The 17,400-nt window shown below is 37.8% G+C and overlaps 1 protein-coding gene across 5 annotated transcripts in view; it reads right to left on the bottom strand.

Moving 5' to 3' along the window:
• Window positions 1-7,077: 7,077 nt before the first annotated feature.
• The window catches only part of LOC115223207 (ubiquitin carboxyl-terminal hydrolase 45), a 99,472-nt gene continuing 89,149 nt past the window's right edge, over window positions 7,078-17,400 (bottom strand). For 4 of the 5 annotated variants that reach the window (XM_029793675.2, XM_029793678.2, XM_029793679.2 and 1 more), the window contains 5 exons: window positions 15,816-16,035; window positions 12,516-13,439; window positions 11,134-11,225; window positions 8,820-8,906; window positions 7,078-7,515 (listed from right to left, as the gene is read on the bottom strand). In XM_029793675.2, the coding sequence (XP_029649535.1) occupies window positions 7,147-7,515; window positions 8,820-8,906; window positions 11,134-11,225; window positions 12,516-13,439; window positions 15,816-16,035 (1,692 nt within the window). In that variant the 3' untranslated portion in view covers window positions 7,078-7,146. The remainder of the gene's footprint in view (window positions 7,516-8,819; window positions 8,907-11,133; window positions 11,226-12,515; window positions 13,440-15,815; window positions 16,036-17,400) is intronic. The other variant, XM_029793677.2, reaches the window with a different exon arrangement.

The following is a 17,400-nucleotide window of genomic DNA, read 5'->3' as shown; positions in this document are numbered from 1 at the left end:
TAAAATGCTGGCAACTATGTTACAACAACAATACATGAGACATTATCAATCTGTGTCACCCCAGACATGAAAGATGAAAACATTTACTGCTTAAAGTATTGCACTTTGACATAATTTATTTTTTCACCAAGTGTAGGAACCTTGTCTTTTTATTATTATTATTATTATTATTATTGAGTGAGAGAGCAGGGGATGCCATCAAACTGACCCTAGGGTAAAATATACGAAGCCCACTATACCCATCAAGATTACCCATCTGATAAGGGTACACCAGGCACATGCATCACAACCATATGTGTGTGACATAGTGGTCTCATATCAAGATAAACAGTGCATGACCTTGCAGGTGGGGCCCAGTTAGAATTTTCTTCAGGTCAGGTAGCCCATCCCACTCAAAAGGTCCTTGAATAAAGGTTGTTTGAGGATGTCGAACAAAATACCCATGTTTCCAAAGGTGAATTATCCAAACGTCAAAGAATCCCTCCTAACACATGGCTATGATGCTCCCCCACAACTTCTGCTCATGATCAGAGATGCACATATCGTCAGCCACCAAGGGACATACTCAACTGGTTAAGTTCAAATAACTGACAAGCAAATCTGTGGTATTGAGCAGAGTATTTGCTGTAGCCCATCTTTTATACCAAGACAAAACAATGTACATGATAACACTTCCAATCAGTTAAGATCAGAAGCCATGAGACCCACTGTCTGGTACTGCATCAGGGCTATTATTATTATTATTATTATCATTATTATTATTACTATTAAAGGCAGAAAGCTGTGTTAAAAACAATAGATATCAGAAAGAGAAAATAGTTCATGTTTTATTCCCTTAAACCTATATCAGAGATGACGAATACTTGTCTAAGTGTGTGGCATGTATATGCCAGCTGCATGTGTATGTCACTGAAATGACCTAAAAAGGCCAAAATGCATCTGGTGCTTTCACTGGTCACTGCTGGAACAGATTGTCATCTCACTCTGATAGTTATTGTGTTTTTAACACAGCAAGGCCTTGAGAGATGTTATCTCAGGACAAATACTGAAGTAACTGGCCAATTGACTCTGTATACATAATACATATGATGCATAGACAGCTATTTTAATTAAAAGCTGCCTGAATAGCATACACTGGATGTATATGTTTGGTTTTTGCTTAATGTCAAATTTTGCTTTCCTTGCTGCCAAAAGTTGAGCCAGGACTTGAGGATGGCTTTTACAGCCAGATGCTTGTTTTTCCAATCTGAATCTGAATCTGTTTCTCCAAGGAATTTTTTTTTATTCCAACAAATTTTTAAGTGCAGAGCACTTTGGTAGTAATGTTAACCAAGAATGCAGGAGTTTTATCCCTGTTTGGCCTAAGGCAGTGACAAGCAAAGCAGCGGAATATCACATAAATAGCACCCGAGCTGATGTCACGTATAATGCACCCTGTACACTCTGTAAAGTGGTTGGCATTAGGAAGGGCATCCAGCTGTAGAATCCATGCAAAAACTGACATGGAGTTAGGTGTTGCCCTCCAGCTTGCTGGCTCCTGTCAAAACGTGTAATCCATGCCAGCATGGAGAATGGACATTATATGATGATGATGATGATGATGATGCACACATAAGAGGCTTCCTGCAGTTTCCATCAACCATTTTTACTAACAAAGGATTGTTTGGGTCAGGGCTGTAGAAGACCACATTTTTCTCGTGAAACCACAGAGTTGAAAGTGAACATCTTAATCACACGTTCAGGCCTTCACTTGTGTGTGTGCATGTGTGTGAGGAAGTTAGATGACATTACTCTTTTACTTGTTTCAGTCATTTGACTGTGGTCATGCTGGAGCACCACCTTTAGTTGAGCAAATCGACCCCGGGACTTATTCTTTGTAAGCGCAGTACTTATTTTATCGGTCTCTTTTGCCGAACTGCTAAGTTACAGCGACGTAAACACACCAGCATCGGCTGTCAAGCAATGCTAGGAGGACAAACACAAACACACACGCATACATATATATATACATATATATGACAGGCTTCTTTCAGTTTCCATCTACCAAATCCACTCACAAGGCATTGGTCGGTCCGGGGCTATAGCATAAGACACTTGCCCAAGATGCCACGCAGCAGGACTGAACCCGGAACCATGTGGTTGGTTAGCAAGACATTGAAGAACATCGTAAGTTCATTTCATGGCTACAACAGAAAAATAAAAATGTAGCATTCAAATATTCACCGGAGTTGTTGTAGGTTCAAATCCTCATCAGAGCAAACAGAAATAACCAAATACTCCACAAATGACCGAAAAAAAAAATTTATTATTCCAAAATGTAATAAAAATAAAAAAATGTTACTAAGTTTTTTCTTTTATTTTCATTTTTGTTAAATTATTTATTTCTTACAACAATTGTTGGAATTTGTGCATCTCTAAAGTCTAGAACATCATGAGGGGGCAGAGATGGTGGGGAAGGAGGCAGAGGAGGAGGAGGAGGTTGTAGAATGTGTGAATAATTAATATACTATGTAATTAGGTAATTAAGTCTGATATTGTTAGATCTAACACGCTTTGATGTTTCAACATATTTGAAGACTGGAAGGTTAACTTGAGAGCGAGAGAGGATAACATGACATTGGCGCTACAGGCCAGAAATTGTTTGGTTGAGGTGATGGGGGAGAGAGTAACAGGGGTTATTTCATAGACATGTACTTTTTACATTTTGAGATCAATAATTGGAAAAAAAAACTGAATTCTACAGGGTATTTTCTTATAAATTACACATTTTATATACAAATTCATCATCACACATATCTACTTTTCCACACTGGGAGGGTGGATGGACAATTTTAACACAGTTTCTTTCCATTGGCTGCAGTCCTTCATTTCTTTTTTGTAAGATGCAGCATTCTGACATCAGACTTCACATATTTTGGGGGTATTCTTCCAGTTCTTTCTACTTTACTCAACACATTTTCGCCCAACTTTCATTCTTCAAGTGTACCGTATAGCCACACCATCACAGTTATCTCCCTTGCTGTTCAGCCGCTCTTCTCGTTCTAATCGCCCATTCGTTACACATTCATTCATGCATACAGATATTAGAGATCCAGTGAAGCATGCTCGCTTCATTTCTTTTCACACTTTGCATATCCACTTTTCAGAGTTCATGTCTCAATGCCTTGCAATAATCACACTCCATGCAAATGCAATACTCAATTCTGACGATAAAGCCTTTTTGCCATGAAGAAGTAACAAGCTCCCTGCAATTTTTCCAACCTTGTCCCTTAGTAAAGAAAACAGGAACTCTACAAACGAAAGGGCAGTCAACTTGTGTAGGGGAGAAGCAATTCCAAACACAAGGGACTCTTTAGTCCTGCTGCAGACAATTAGGACTAGTGACTTCTTTTTTTTCTTACATTAGGCACAAAGCCTGAAATTTTAAGGGTAGGATTAGTCAATTTACATTGACCCCAGTACTTGACTGGTACTTAGTTTATCGACCCCCAAAAGGATGAAAGGCAAAGTTGACCCCAGCATAAAACCAGAAGAAATGTTGCTAAGCATTTTGTCTTGTATTTTTCATTTTATCATTTTCATTTTATCTAGTTTCAGCTGACGAGCTGTGGCCATGCTGGGGCACTGCCATTGTATGCTCACAAGTCTACCAGATTGCTGCCTTTAAAAAAAAGTTTTTTTAATAAAAAACAAAAAAACATGGAATTTCTGACCACGTGTTTTCAGTTGTTCAATCAACTGAATCACCAGGTTCATTGAATTAACATATACATGGTTGAGTATTTCACAGATATGTGTACCCATAATGTAATTCTCTAGCAGAACCCATGCAACATAGCCAGACTTATAAATTACAAGTTCAATCTATTTGACAAACTTCTACTTAGTGTCTGCCCAGTTTCACTCACAAGGCTGACCTGAAGGCTAAAGAAAATAAATAACACTTTCCCAAGATGCTATGTGATGGGATTGAACACAAGACCTTGTGATTGCAAAGTGAACTGCTAAACCATGTAGCTATATTACACCTACAACATCTATCATCTACTTGTGTTAGTCAGTGGACTGTAGCCATGCTGGGGCACTGCCTTGAAGAATTTTTAATTAAATAAATTGACACCAGTACTTATCGGTCTCTTACACTGAACTGCTAAGAAGATAAAGGGGATGTAAACACACCAACATCGGTTGTCAAGCAGTAGTAGGGGACAAAGAGATACAAAGACACACATACACAGATACACAGATATATACATGACAGGCTTCTTTCAGTTTCTGTCAATCAAATCCCCGTCACAAGAGTTTGGTTGGCCTGAGGCTGTATTTGAAGCTATTTACCCATTGTGCCACACGGTGGAACTGAACCTGAAATCATGCCTTGGATAACAGAATCCAAAACAACCTTGAATTGACAGGTCCCCTAAAAACGTTATCCCACATTAGGATTTAGGGTAACAGTACTCTTTTATTTGTTTCAGTCATTTGAGTGTGGCCATGCTGGAGCACTGCCTTTAGTCGAGCAATTCGACCCCAGGACTTATTCTTTGTAAGCCTAGTACTTATTCTATCGGTCTCTTTTTGCCGAACTGCTAAGTTACGGGGGACACAAACACACCAGCATCGGTTGTTAAGCGATGCTGGGGACACAGACAGACAAACATATACACACACACACACACACATACATATATATATACAACGGGCTTCTTTCATTTTCTGTTTGCCAAATTCACTCACAAGGCTTTGGTCGGCCCAAGGCTATAGTAGAAGACACTTGCCCAAGGTGCCACGCAGTGGGACTGAACCTAGAACCATGTGGTTGGTAAGCAAGCTACTTACCACACAGCCACTCTTGCGCCCAAACTGGGTAATATCCCAGTTCTGTTTAGAACTGGTTGAAGAAGGACTTTCTTTAATGCTGTTGGATATGCAACTTGTGTATTTCCATGTCCAAGCATCCATAGGAGCACACCCCTAATGAGTGATAAATCTCAAAAGATGCCCATAAGGGTTATATGGGATAAACAACAACAACAATGAATCACACAAACACTAGGGCCCCATGAGGGGACATTTTAGTCTAAATGTTAAACAACTCAATTCCTGCCATGAGCATGTGGGGGTGGGGGACAGGTGTAGGGAGATGGATTATAACTGGTTGGCTTGTTTCTTATAATACAGTGGGGGGTAGTTTATAAGTGATTCCATAACCTGCTTGAAATAGCAGCCAAATCTCAACCTTCAGTCTTAAATTTTTTTAATTTTGGAAATGTAGGTTGGGACTCACTACACCTGTGGAAAGACAGGATGGCCACAAGTGGAACACCTTTCAGTGTTTGCTCAATCAGAGCTAACCAGGGGGACCTAAAACAACAACCTTTATTGTGCCACAATGGCACATTGTGACGCAAGACATTGTTAGTACATAAAAGTACAACTGTCAGAGATCAGATGGAAAAGTAATTAATTTGAGACGGGAGAGAACAGTGTCTGTCCCTGATTGGTGAGGTCAATGTGGTTGAATGGAGGGAGTTCATTGGGGGATGGAGACGGGATGACTGGGAGGGAGGAGTTTAGTTTGCAGGGAGGGGGGCAAGTTTATTATAAGGGAGTGAGGTAGAGGTGATAAACAGTCTTGTTTGGTCGGAAATTTAAGAAAATGCCAGAGGGGTTTTAAAAAAAAAACTTCAGCAGGTCTCAACCAGAAATTCTCTTATATCAAATATTATATTAGTACTTCCATGCCCACCCCAAACGAAATGGAAAAAAAAATCATTTTTAGAATGTACAAACTGACTTGAACACACCTCTACCTCCACAAACACTAAAAAGGATCTTAAATCACAGATAAAAGTTAATCCTTTGTCTGTCTTGTGTATCCTATGTGATACACAAGACATTTCCTTGGCCTGCATGAATCAGATCTGATAAATATTCCCATTTTTTTTTAATTACCAGAGCAATTTGGGATTTATGAAAGAAAAGCTTTACGTTACTCAGGACACATGAAACAAGATGAACTAAAAGTTTGGAGATAAGCTTGGCTGTTTAAGACAAACTTATGAAAACGTTTTGGGCAGCCAAAGAGTTAACGAATTCAATCATTTTAAAAAACACAAAATCTTCTCAATATTTCCAATAACCAAGTTATTTTACTAATGATGAAATCTCTTAAATTAACACCTTCCATTCAATTCTTGTTTTATAATCCTCAAATATGATTTGAGATATAGAAGTTTGTCATCTCTTCAAAATGAAGTAGAAAAAATATTTAAACCTTTTGTCACCATTGATGTTCATCATTATCATTATTTATTATTATTATTATTATTATTATTATTAGTAGTAGTAGTAGTAGTAGTAGTAGTAGTAGTAGTAGCATCAATCATCATTCATTATTGTGAAAAATTTTGAAGATCTGAAAAATGTGTATGGCAAAAGATAAGACACTAACTGAAATTATTAGTTTTAGGTATGAGGTGTGAGGGGTCGGTACTGTGGTGCATAGAGAGAGAGGGGGGAGAGTATGTGTGAGTGTGTGTGTGCGTGCGCGTAGTATGGGAGCAGAGTAATGAATCGAAGGGGTTCAAACTAAAGGCATGGAAAGAAAAAAAAAAACAAAAAAAAAAAAAACAGATGGCATGTATATAAATCTATATATAACTAATTGTATAAATTCCAGTTTCTGGAATAAATAATGGTTGTAACAAATTTAATCATTTTCTTTCCCTTTTTTTTTTCGTTTTCGTAAAGTTTTGTACAATTAACCTTAACATTTGTTTAGTTTTTCACAGGGAAAGAAGACAGCCCCCTTTGAGGGAGACTTGGGAAATGTTTGTATTTACAAATATACTGGCAAGTAATGTTCACATTCTCTCTCTTTCACACACACATACACACCCTCACGCACATACACACCCTCACACACAAATACACCCTCACACACAAACACACATATACACCCTCACACATATACACTCTCACACACATACACACCCAAACATACCCTCACACACATACACACACACAAACATAAACACACGAGTTTTGTTTGAAAAAAAAAAGATAAAAAACAGATTTTTTTTTTTGTTTACTTTTAATTATTTTCCTAATTGAAAAAAAAATTAGAAAACCGGGCAAAAATTGTCAATAAATCCTTTCATAGAAAAGGAGGTATGCTTGTGCTTTCTCCACAAGTGATTCTGGCACCTCTCGAACAAGGGTATCACTAATGTGGTACCATTTCCCAGTTGGTACCAAACTCTCCGGATCGACCTCTTCTTCTTCGGTCTCGGCAGCAGAGATGTTGCTGTCCCCTTTCAACAGAGACTCTCTGTACTGCATGATGTATTCCTTGGGATTCAACCTCTTCTGGGCCACAAAGTTATTCGCTTTATTCAGGTTGTTCTTACAGACTTTGATGTAGGCAGTGTAATGGCCCCCTGATAACCGGCCGCTGTGTTCGACAATGCCGTACAGGGAGTACAGCACTTTCTTCTGACCTGCCTTCACGTACTGGAAATGAATAAAACAATAAAATTTAGTCAAAGAATTGCTTACAAAATATTTGAAGAATATTAACTGAATATTACTTTTTTTAATAAAATTAGGTGCAAACATGGCAGTATGGTGAAGTTTGCCTCCGATTGTTGTAAATGAATTTCATTCATTTCCACTATTCTGGGCAAATGTATCTGGCCACAGGGTAATATAACTTTATTCAGAAGCGGACAAGGGTTGGCAACAGGAAAGGCATCTGGCCGTAGAAAATATGCCTCAATAAAACTGTCCCGCCATGCTAACATGGAAAAATGGACACACTAAATGATGGTGATGATGAAATGAGTGAAATAAAACTAAATTTGAGAAATATTTAAATTTCAGGAATTAGAAAATACTTGAAGTAATATTCAATTCTTTTTATAAATAATTTAAATCGAGTTAAATTTTTATGCATCAAAATTTAATTTGAAAGTATTTAAATAAAAATTTCAAAACCATTTTTAAAATATCGAAATAATTTTTTAATTCTAAAATATGAGAGAGAGATAGTTTGTGTGTGTTGGGGGGGGGGGGTTGAGTGAGTATGAAGTAAACGGTAGCAAGTAAACCCATGTTTAACCATTTCGTGACCAACCTGGCTGAAACCAGCTCTGGTTCTGAGTACAAATGTCTTGTTTTCATAAGTTTTGAATTAAAATCTTCCACCAAACCTTAGTCACAATTTATGTTCCTAACACTAGTTTAATGATAACAAAGTTACTTTACTAAATTCTTTGTTATATTTAAAGTAGAATAACCAAGGAAATATATATGGATTTAAAGACTCTCATCAAAAGTAGGAATTTTTAATTTTTATTTTACATTTCAAACAAACATCATTTTACAATTTTACTTCAAATTTTTTTTAAAAACTATCATACAATATTCATATTTTATATTTTATATCTCTGAAGAGCAGAAGAGTTGTCTATAAATGCTTATCAATATAGGATTTCATTATAGAGACAACCCTTCTGCGAAACGATTGTAAGATACTTAAAAAAATTAATTCAAAACTTTTTAACTATCAAATTTATTTTATACATTATATTTATATTTTTATATTTATTTATTTATATATATTTTTAATACAATAAGTTCTTTCACACGGGTATATCTTTATGATGAGTTTGGATATTAATTTCCTTGTATTAATAATAATAATATATTATTAAAAAATCTATCTATATTTAAAGTAATTGAAAGAAACACAGAGCATCTCGAAATAAATACAGTAACGGAAGGGTTAAGCTGAGGAATGAGCCCCTGCTGTTTACCTGACTCAATGAACTGCAGAATGGTGCAATATCCAGGAGAAATGGGAACTCTACATGACGGTTAACCTTGCGGGTACTGAAACCAATCTGGAAAACAAGACAAATACAGAACATTACCAACATCTTAAATAACAGATCGGTCAGGGACAGCAACAACAATAATTACAACATTTATTTTAGAACCAATGGGTAGCCATGGTGAAAGTTAACCCTTTCGTTACCAACCTGGCTGAAACCGGCTCTGGCTCTGTAATACAAATGTCTTGTTTTCAAAACTTCTCAATTAAAATCTTCCACTAAACCTTAGTCACAATTTATGTTCCTAACACTAACTTAATGATAACTAAATTATTTTACTAAATTCTTTGTTATATTTAAAATTAATTGAAAGAAACACAGAGCATCTCAAAATAAATACAGTAACAAAAGGGTTAATTACTTATGTCACACTGTATTGAAAGGGATTAACTGAATAAAATATGCAAATTACTCTTAATCATTTAATAAATGATTGAAACTCCCATTGATACATTGAAACTCCGACGTCTGGCAGCTGACTTGGCAGACACCCATAAAATTATCAACCATCTTACAAACAATAATTCTGAGCACTTTTTCAAACTCCACCCGTCTAACACCCGTGGACATATTTACAAAGTCAGAAAACAGCACAGCTCCCATGACTTTAGGAAACATTTTTTCACGCTGAGAGTTGCTGAAGCATGGAACAAACTGCCGGCATCAGTTGTTAGTTGTCAGAGCACAGCATCCTTCAAAACTTCCATGCTTCCTGAAATTCGCCAACACTACACTTGATTTTCTCCCCTCCATACACATTGAAACTCCGACGTCTGGCAGCTGACTTGGCAGACACCCATAAAATTATCAACCATCTTACAAACAACAACTCTGAGCACCTTATCAAACTCCACCCGTCTAACACCCATGGACATGTTTACAACGTCAGAAAACAGCACAGCTCCCATGACTTTAGAAAACATTTTTTCATGCTGAGAGTTGCTGAGGTATGGAACAGACTGCCAGCATCAGTTATTAGTTGCCAGCAGAGATCAGAGGTATGTAGGGGTGGAAATAGTGAGTGATGAACAAAGGTGGGAGGGGTGTCAATAACAGAGATCAATGGATATTCAGGGGAAAGGAGTTTTTCAATTCAAACAAACTTGGTTGAAAGTTGCTGAATATAACAAGTGGATGTTTAAAATATTTTGGTTGTATTAAAACAAACTGTTTCTCAAACAAAAAAAAAAAAGAAAGCACCAAAGATTTACATATTAATACAATTAATACAGATATACAAACAGGTATATACACATATGGACACCAATATACATATATTAGGAAATATAAACACAAATACAATACATATATGCAAAGTCATACCTAAATAATTATATTCACACATAAATATATTCCCTTAGACATCCACACAAATGTACCTGTACCTGACTATAGAACCACATGGTCCCAGGTTCAATCCCACTGCATAGCACCTTGGGCATGTGTCTTCTACAATAGTCTCAGTGAGACCAAAGCCTTTTAAGAGGATTTGGTAGGCAGGAACTTAAAGAAACCTATCATATATATCTAGTGTGTGTGTGTGTGTGTGTGCCAGCACATGTATACACACATGAACTTGCATGTACATATATACACACACACATATAATGGGTAAAGACCCTCTTTGGTCATGAATGACCAGGAGATTGCATCTAGAAAGTTCCCCTCCAAGGCACAGGTCCAGGCAAGGTTGTTTGTGAGAGCCAGCAGTCACCCATGCATACCAACCTCCCTTCTCCATGCCACCAATGTTGTCCAAGGGAAAGGCAAAGGCTGATACAGCTTGGCACCTGTGACATCGCAACTCATTTCAGTAGCTGAGTGAACTGGAGCAATATGAAATAAAGCGTCTTGCTCAAGAACATACTACCCAGTCTGGGAATCAAACTCACCACCTCATGGTCGTAAGCTCAACGCTCTAACCACTGAGCCATGCACCTTCACCAGCAACATGAAATACACACACAAATACAGACACACACAAGCATACATATACACACAGACATGCATACACATACTACCACATACACATAAGCATGCACACACATACACAAATGCACACAAACAAGCTTAGAAACAAACATGCACACACAATGGAATAAGAAAAGTAATTGAGAAGCAGGAAGAACTCTGTGAGTGAAGGAGAGGAATGAAAGATTGAATGGAATGAAGACCAAAGCTGTGATGACAGTGCCACAGGTGAAAAGGGGTAGGAGGCATGACAAGACATGGTTACCTGTTCAAATCTCTTCAGGTGAAGTGTCAGAATGGCTGGTGGTCTAAATATAAGGAACTGCTTACTGGCATTTGTGTAAATAGCTTCCTTTTCTGGAAATAGAGAGAGAGAGATGAATAAATGGTGATTGAGAGAGAGAGAGAGAGAGAGAGAGAGAGAGAGATAGTTGTTCTTATACAAAACTAAAAAATGGAAGTTGCTGGGAGGTGGATGAGGAAAAGAAGTTTTGTGTTGATGGTGGGTTTTGTTCCCTTCTGAAGAAAACAGATTTTTGATTTTGTGGTTTGTGATTTTTATGGAATGTTAACAAGTATTCACTGGAACATAAAATATGGTTTTGACTATTGGAAAGGTTTTTAAAAAGCCATTAACCCTTTCATTACCAACCTGGCCAAAACCGCCTCTGGCTCTGTAGTACAAATGTCTTGTTTTCATAAGTTTTGCATTAAAATATACCACCAAACCTTAGTCACAATTTATCTTCCCAACACTAGCTGAATGATAACTAAGTTATTTTACTAAATTCTTTGTTATATTTAAAGTAATTGAATGAAACAAAGAGCATCTCAAAATAAATACAGTAATGAAAGGGTTAATATTGCTTCACTGAGTAGATGGAAGCCAAAATATCTTTTATTAAATAGAAAGCTCAGAGACAAACACTCAGTAACAAAGGCTCTGTGACAAATAACTGTGCTCAAAGAATCAGTAACAAAGGCTCAGTGATAAAGACTTAGTAATCAAGGCTCAACAGCAAAGACTCCGGTTCAAGTATGAACTTATAAATATCTATCATAATAAGGATAAGGGTTCAAAGAATTGCCATGATACATTCTGATGTGTAGTCTGTTCATTCTGTCACAGCACAATTATATTTATCAGTGTGTGTGCACGTATTTGTAGGTGTTGAAGGATAGAATAACCATAAATTCTCTCACTTCTGTTATCTGGCCAGTTTTTATGCACACACACACACACACACACAGAGTCAATACTAAACTATGGAAAAATCCTCAAGAAACAATAGGAAAAAAAAAACCAATGTTTCTTGAACAACGATTAAAGGAAGGTATAATAGAGAATAACGGACTGAAAGAGTAAAATACGAAAAAAATACAGAGATGAAAGAAAGAAAAAAAAAAGAAGGGATGTTTGAAAAGGGGAAAAGGAAGAAACAAGAGGAAAAGTTCAAAATGGTTTGGTAAAAGAGACCAATAGAATAAGTATCTGGTTTTAAAAATATATAAGTACTAGAGTCAATTCGTTCGAGTAAAAAAAAAAACCCTTCAAGGCGGTGCCCCAGCATGGCCGCAGTCCAATGACTGAAACAAGAGATAAAACATTAAAAAAATCACGTAAAAGAAACAGAAATACCAACTTACTGTTACTTGAAGAATGTTTCTCTTTCCTCTGGCTGCAGTTTTTACACCGTACTTTGTTATTGCCCGTTAGAAGTTCTGCCGATGTGAACTGGTGTAAAGATGACAAGATGGAGCACTTGCGGGTCGTTAAACGAGATCGAGGTGTTAGGGTGGACATAGACTTGGCTTGCGCCTGGCGTTTGATTGAACTCATGTTGACATATTCTTTGTCATCAAGATCGTCGAGGTCACCTTCTTCTGGATGGGCGAGTGGAGGGCCCTGGCTACAGTTTGATAACATCTGAGCAACACACATTGACGATTTTGTCGCCACAGAACTAAGAGTATGGCCTAAACCATGCGAGTTGTTCTCCCCTTCGCACTGTATTTCTTCGTGAATGGATACCATTTTGGCTGGCGCCTCCGGTAAGGTTTCAGTACTGAAGCATTTGGACACCGATTCCGAAGCTTCAATAGCTCCTTTCTCCAACTCATCAGAGAAAGATGGTTTGATGGAACTATCTGTATGATTTGCTATTTCCATGGAAGAGAAAGTGTCAAATGAAGCCATTCTATTGCTGTCCTCTTCCATGTCATTCAAACTAGAATCTTTGTCCAGGCTGCCCCGAGATATTACATTTTCATTCAATTCTAGAGAGGGCAACCGATTTGTTTCATAACTAATTTTATTCTCTATATTTCCTGTTTCTGTACAGTATGTAGCGTTTTGGTCTAGAGTTTCCAGTGGATGTTGCAAAGAATCCACTGAGGAATTTTCTACATGGTTTGTACTAATAGATTCTTTTAAGGTAGATTCTTCATCCTTCTCCGAATCTTTCTTTAAAGAGCCAGAACTTTCATCTAATTTACTCTTTGATATACTTCTGTTCTCCTTATTTTGGAGACGGTTGCCTTCATTGTCTATATTATCTTCAATATCTGCATCTTTCAAAAAATTAAGAGGTAAAAGAATAAAATGAAAAAATAACGTTAGAATCTCACTAAACACACACGTACACACACCCAGTCTTAAAATTACACCAAAACCACACGCACACGCACACACACACACACACACACAACTGAAAAATTACATCAAATGTATAAACTGACAGTGAAAATGAGACAATTCAAATATTTAAATAAAAACAGCATTTAACGATTAATATTGAACAAATATTTTGGGTGGCAAAGTGATTTAATACTAAAATGCTTTAATATTTTAGTTTTCTTTATTCCTTCACTAATATGGATTGGACATTTGTACAAAATGAATAATTGGTGGTAAGCATAATACAACATGTGAATGTTGTAGTATAGTTACCATGTTGAGTCAATAAAGTTTCATGTACATGGTTGCTTGCTAGAAATATCTATAACAAGGAGAAATAATAATGAAAAGTACTCTACTCTGATGAGATCATAATAAGACAGAAACATGTCCAAAGTTTTCTTTTTTGCAACATAATACAAAATATTATTCATTGAAGGTTGGCATCAGAAAGAGCATTCAGGCATAAAATATTGCCTTAAAAAGTCACATCCAACACATACCAGCTTAGAAAAGTGAATGATGATTAAAATTGCACCCATTACTCCCTAACTTCATAATTATTACCAGTTAATATTATTTTCTTAAAAAGTTCAATTACACATTTCATTTTTGGTGTCCAAAATTCATGATGTGAACTCATGTTGTACCAAATTTTATTGTATCCTGGCAGAGTCATTATGCCAATAAATACACACACACTGTTTGCATTTCACTTCATTATTCATCAATTGGTTAACTATTTAATCAATTGATTAATCATTTGTTTGATTAATCATTCAGTTAATCAATCAGTCATGTTTGTCAGCCTGGAGCAGAGAGGGCATGTGATTGATGAGGTTGAAAACAGTGACAAAAGGACTTTAACAAACACAACTGATTGATTGATCAAGTGGATGATTAATCAAACATTGATTAATTCATTGGCTAAATAGTTAACCAATCAACAAATAAATAATAAAAGAAGTGAGATAGAGCCAGTGCATGTGTTTATTACTGGCATAATGACCCTCCCAAAATACTAGCTATGACTGAGTAAACCTCTAATCGAAGCCATTCCAGCCATGCCCATAAAGGCTGTCTTCCAGAAATAGTCCACCCAAAACTATAATATCAAATATGTCATTATTATCACCATTTAACAATTTTCCATGGTAGCATGGACTGGATGGTCCGACAGGATCTGGTAAGCTAGAGAGCTGCACTAAGCTCCAATGTCTGTTTTGGCAAGGTTTCTATGGCTGGATGCCGTTCCTAAAAACACATCGCTAAAATTGTCAAGAAGGCTGAGGGTGTCTTGGCATCACTCACCAAGTCCTGAGCCGCTCTCCGACTATCTATCTGCGGCTTTATATAGCTATGATACGACCTCACCTGGAATTTCCATCACCAGTCTGGAACCCCTATCTTGCCCAGGATATCAATTGTCTGGAAGCCGTTCAGCGACGTGCAACCAAAAGAATACCCTCCATCAAGCATTTGCCATATTCTGAACACCTCACTTCCCTGGGCATGGACACATAGAAATTCCGACGTCTGGCAGCTGACTTGGCAGACACCCATAAAATTATCAACCATCTTACAAACAATAACTCTGAGCACCTTTTCAAATTCCACCCGTCTAACACCTGTGGACATGTTTACAAAGTCAGAAAACAGCACAGCTCCCATGACTTTCGGAAACATTTTTTCATGCTAAGAGTTTCTGAAGCATGGAACAAACTGCCGGCATCAGTTGTTAGTTGTCGGAGCACTGCATCCTTCGAAACTTCCATGCTTCCTGAGACTCACCAACACTACATTTTTCTCCCCTCCATACACACGCAAGCATGTATCTGACTCATACACTGTTCGCTTTCCAGACATTTGTACATTACTGCATATACTCTGACAAGTTGTGGTGCACCTGAGCACTGTATACAATAATTTCATTATTATTATTATTATTATTATTTTAAATATAAAATATACACACACATATCATCATTGATATTATTGTTTAGCATCTGTCTTCCATCTGTCACCAAACAAACTTACAAAGCAAGAACAGGAAAAAAGGAAACTAGAAGAAGCCTCCTTGACTCAATGGGTGGAGATAAGTATTCAAGAGGGAGGAAGGTGGTTTATGCTAGATGTTGAGAGACCGAAGTATGACAGGGTGGAAACAGTACAGGTGTCTTGTTAAATAATAAGTGTCATTTGAGTGAAATTTAGCTGCTAATTCTAGCAGGTCAATGTACAAAACCAATGAATGGAACACTATGGCTTACCAGAAGTATCTTCTTTACAATTACTCCTCGTCTCTTCTGCTTTCTCTTGGGATTCTTTCTCATTCTCAACTTCCTCCTCCTCTTCTTCCTCATCCTCTCCATTCTCATCCTCTTCGTTATTGGCCTTCTCTTGCTCACATTTGCTCTCGTTCCCCTCAGCTTCGGTCTTCTCTTCGAGCGACAACTGACTCAATTGGTTCCGAGCTTTATTCATCTTACGCTGAAAAAGAGTGAAAAAAAAGAGTGAAAAAAAATATAAAAAAAAACAGAAACAGATTTGAAGAAATCAAAGATTGTAGAAGAGTTGTAGACTTTTTCATCAAAATAGGCGCAGAAGTGGCTGTGTGGTAAGTAGCTTGCTTACTAACCACATGGTTCCAGGTTCAATCCCACTGCGTAGCACCTTGGGAAAGTGTCTTCTACTATATCCTCGGGCCAACCAAAGCCTTGTGAGTGGATTTGGTAGATGGAAACTGAAAAGTAGCCCATCGTATATATATATATATACATATGTTTGTGTGTGTGTGTGTGTGTGTATGTGTTTGTATGTCTGTGTTTGTCTCCCCAATATCACTTGACAACCTGTGCTGGTGTGTTTACGTCCCCCGTAACTTAGCGGTTCGGCCAAAGAGATCCGATAGAATAAGTACAAGGCTTCCAAAGAATAAGTCCTGGGGTCAATTTGCTCGACTAAAGGCGGTGCTCAAGCATGGCCAGTCACATGACTGAAACAAGTAAAAGAGTAAAGAGTTCTATAGAATGGACAGTGGGTAGGGATTCGTGGTTGTGTACTAAGATGCTTGCTTCCCAACTAGAAGGTTCTAGGTTCAGTCCCACTGTGTGGCACCTTGGGCAAGTGTCTTCTATCTTAGCCTTGGGCCGACCAAAGCCTTGTGAGTGGATTTGGTAGATGGAGACTGAAAGAAGCCCATCATGTGTGTGTGTGTGTTTTTGTGCTTGTGTTTGTCCCTCCATCACCACCTGACAGCCAGTGTTGGGGTGTTTACATCCCCATAACAGTTCAGCAAAAGAGACCAATAGAATAAGTACTAGGCTTTAAAAAGCAATAAGTCCCAGGGTTGATTAGTTCAACTAAAACCCTTCAAAGCGGTGCTCCAGCATGGCCACAGTCAGATGACTGAAACAAGTAAAAGAACAGAACAAAAGAATAACTGGGGACACTGGGGTAGGGGGTAAATGTTTAACTGGGGACAATGAAGAGTTTAAGAATCAACAGGTGGGGAGGGGGCATCAAGGAAGGGGGTTAAACATCTCTAACTGGGGAGAGATAACAGCCAGAGCTGGGGACATTGGGGGATGAGGTTAAACATTAATAACTGGGGGCATTGAGAGGGGGAGGGGATAAATGACTAAAACTGCAGACAGTGAAGGGATTAAGCATCAACAGATGGGGACATCAAGGAAGGGGGCTTAAACATCTCTAACAGGGGACATTAGAGAGAGATAACAGCTGGAGCTGGGGGCACAAGGGAAAGGATTAAGCATCTTTAACCGGAGACACTGAGACTACCTGTGTCACATCACACCACGTGCCAGTTCTAGGACTGAACCTAGAACCTTCTGG

The sequence above is a fragment of the Octopus sinensis genome, linkage group LG22 (genome assembly GCF_006345805.1).
Source record: "Octopus sinensis linkage group LG22, ASM634580v1, whole genome shotgun sequence".
NCBI classification, from domain to species: domain Eukaryota; kingdom Metazoa; phylum Mollusca; class Cephalopoda; order Octopoda; family Octopodidae; genus Octopus; species Octopus sinensis.
This window is presented reverse-complemented; position numbering and strand designations above follow the sequence as displayed.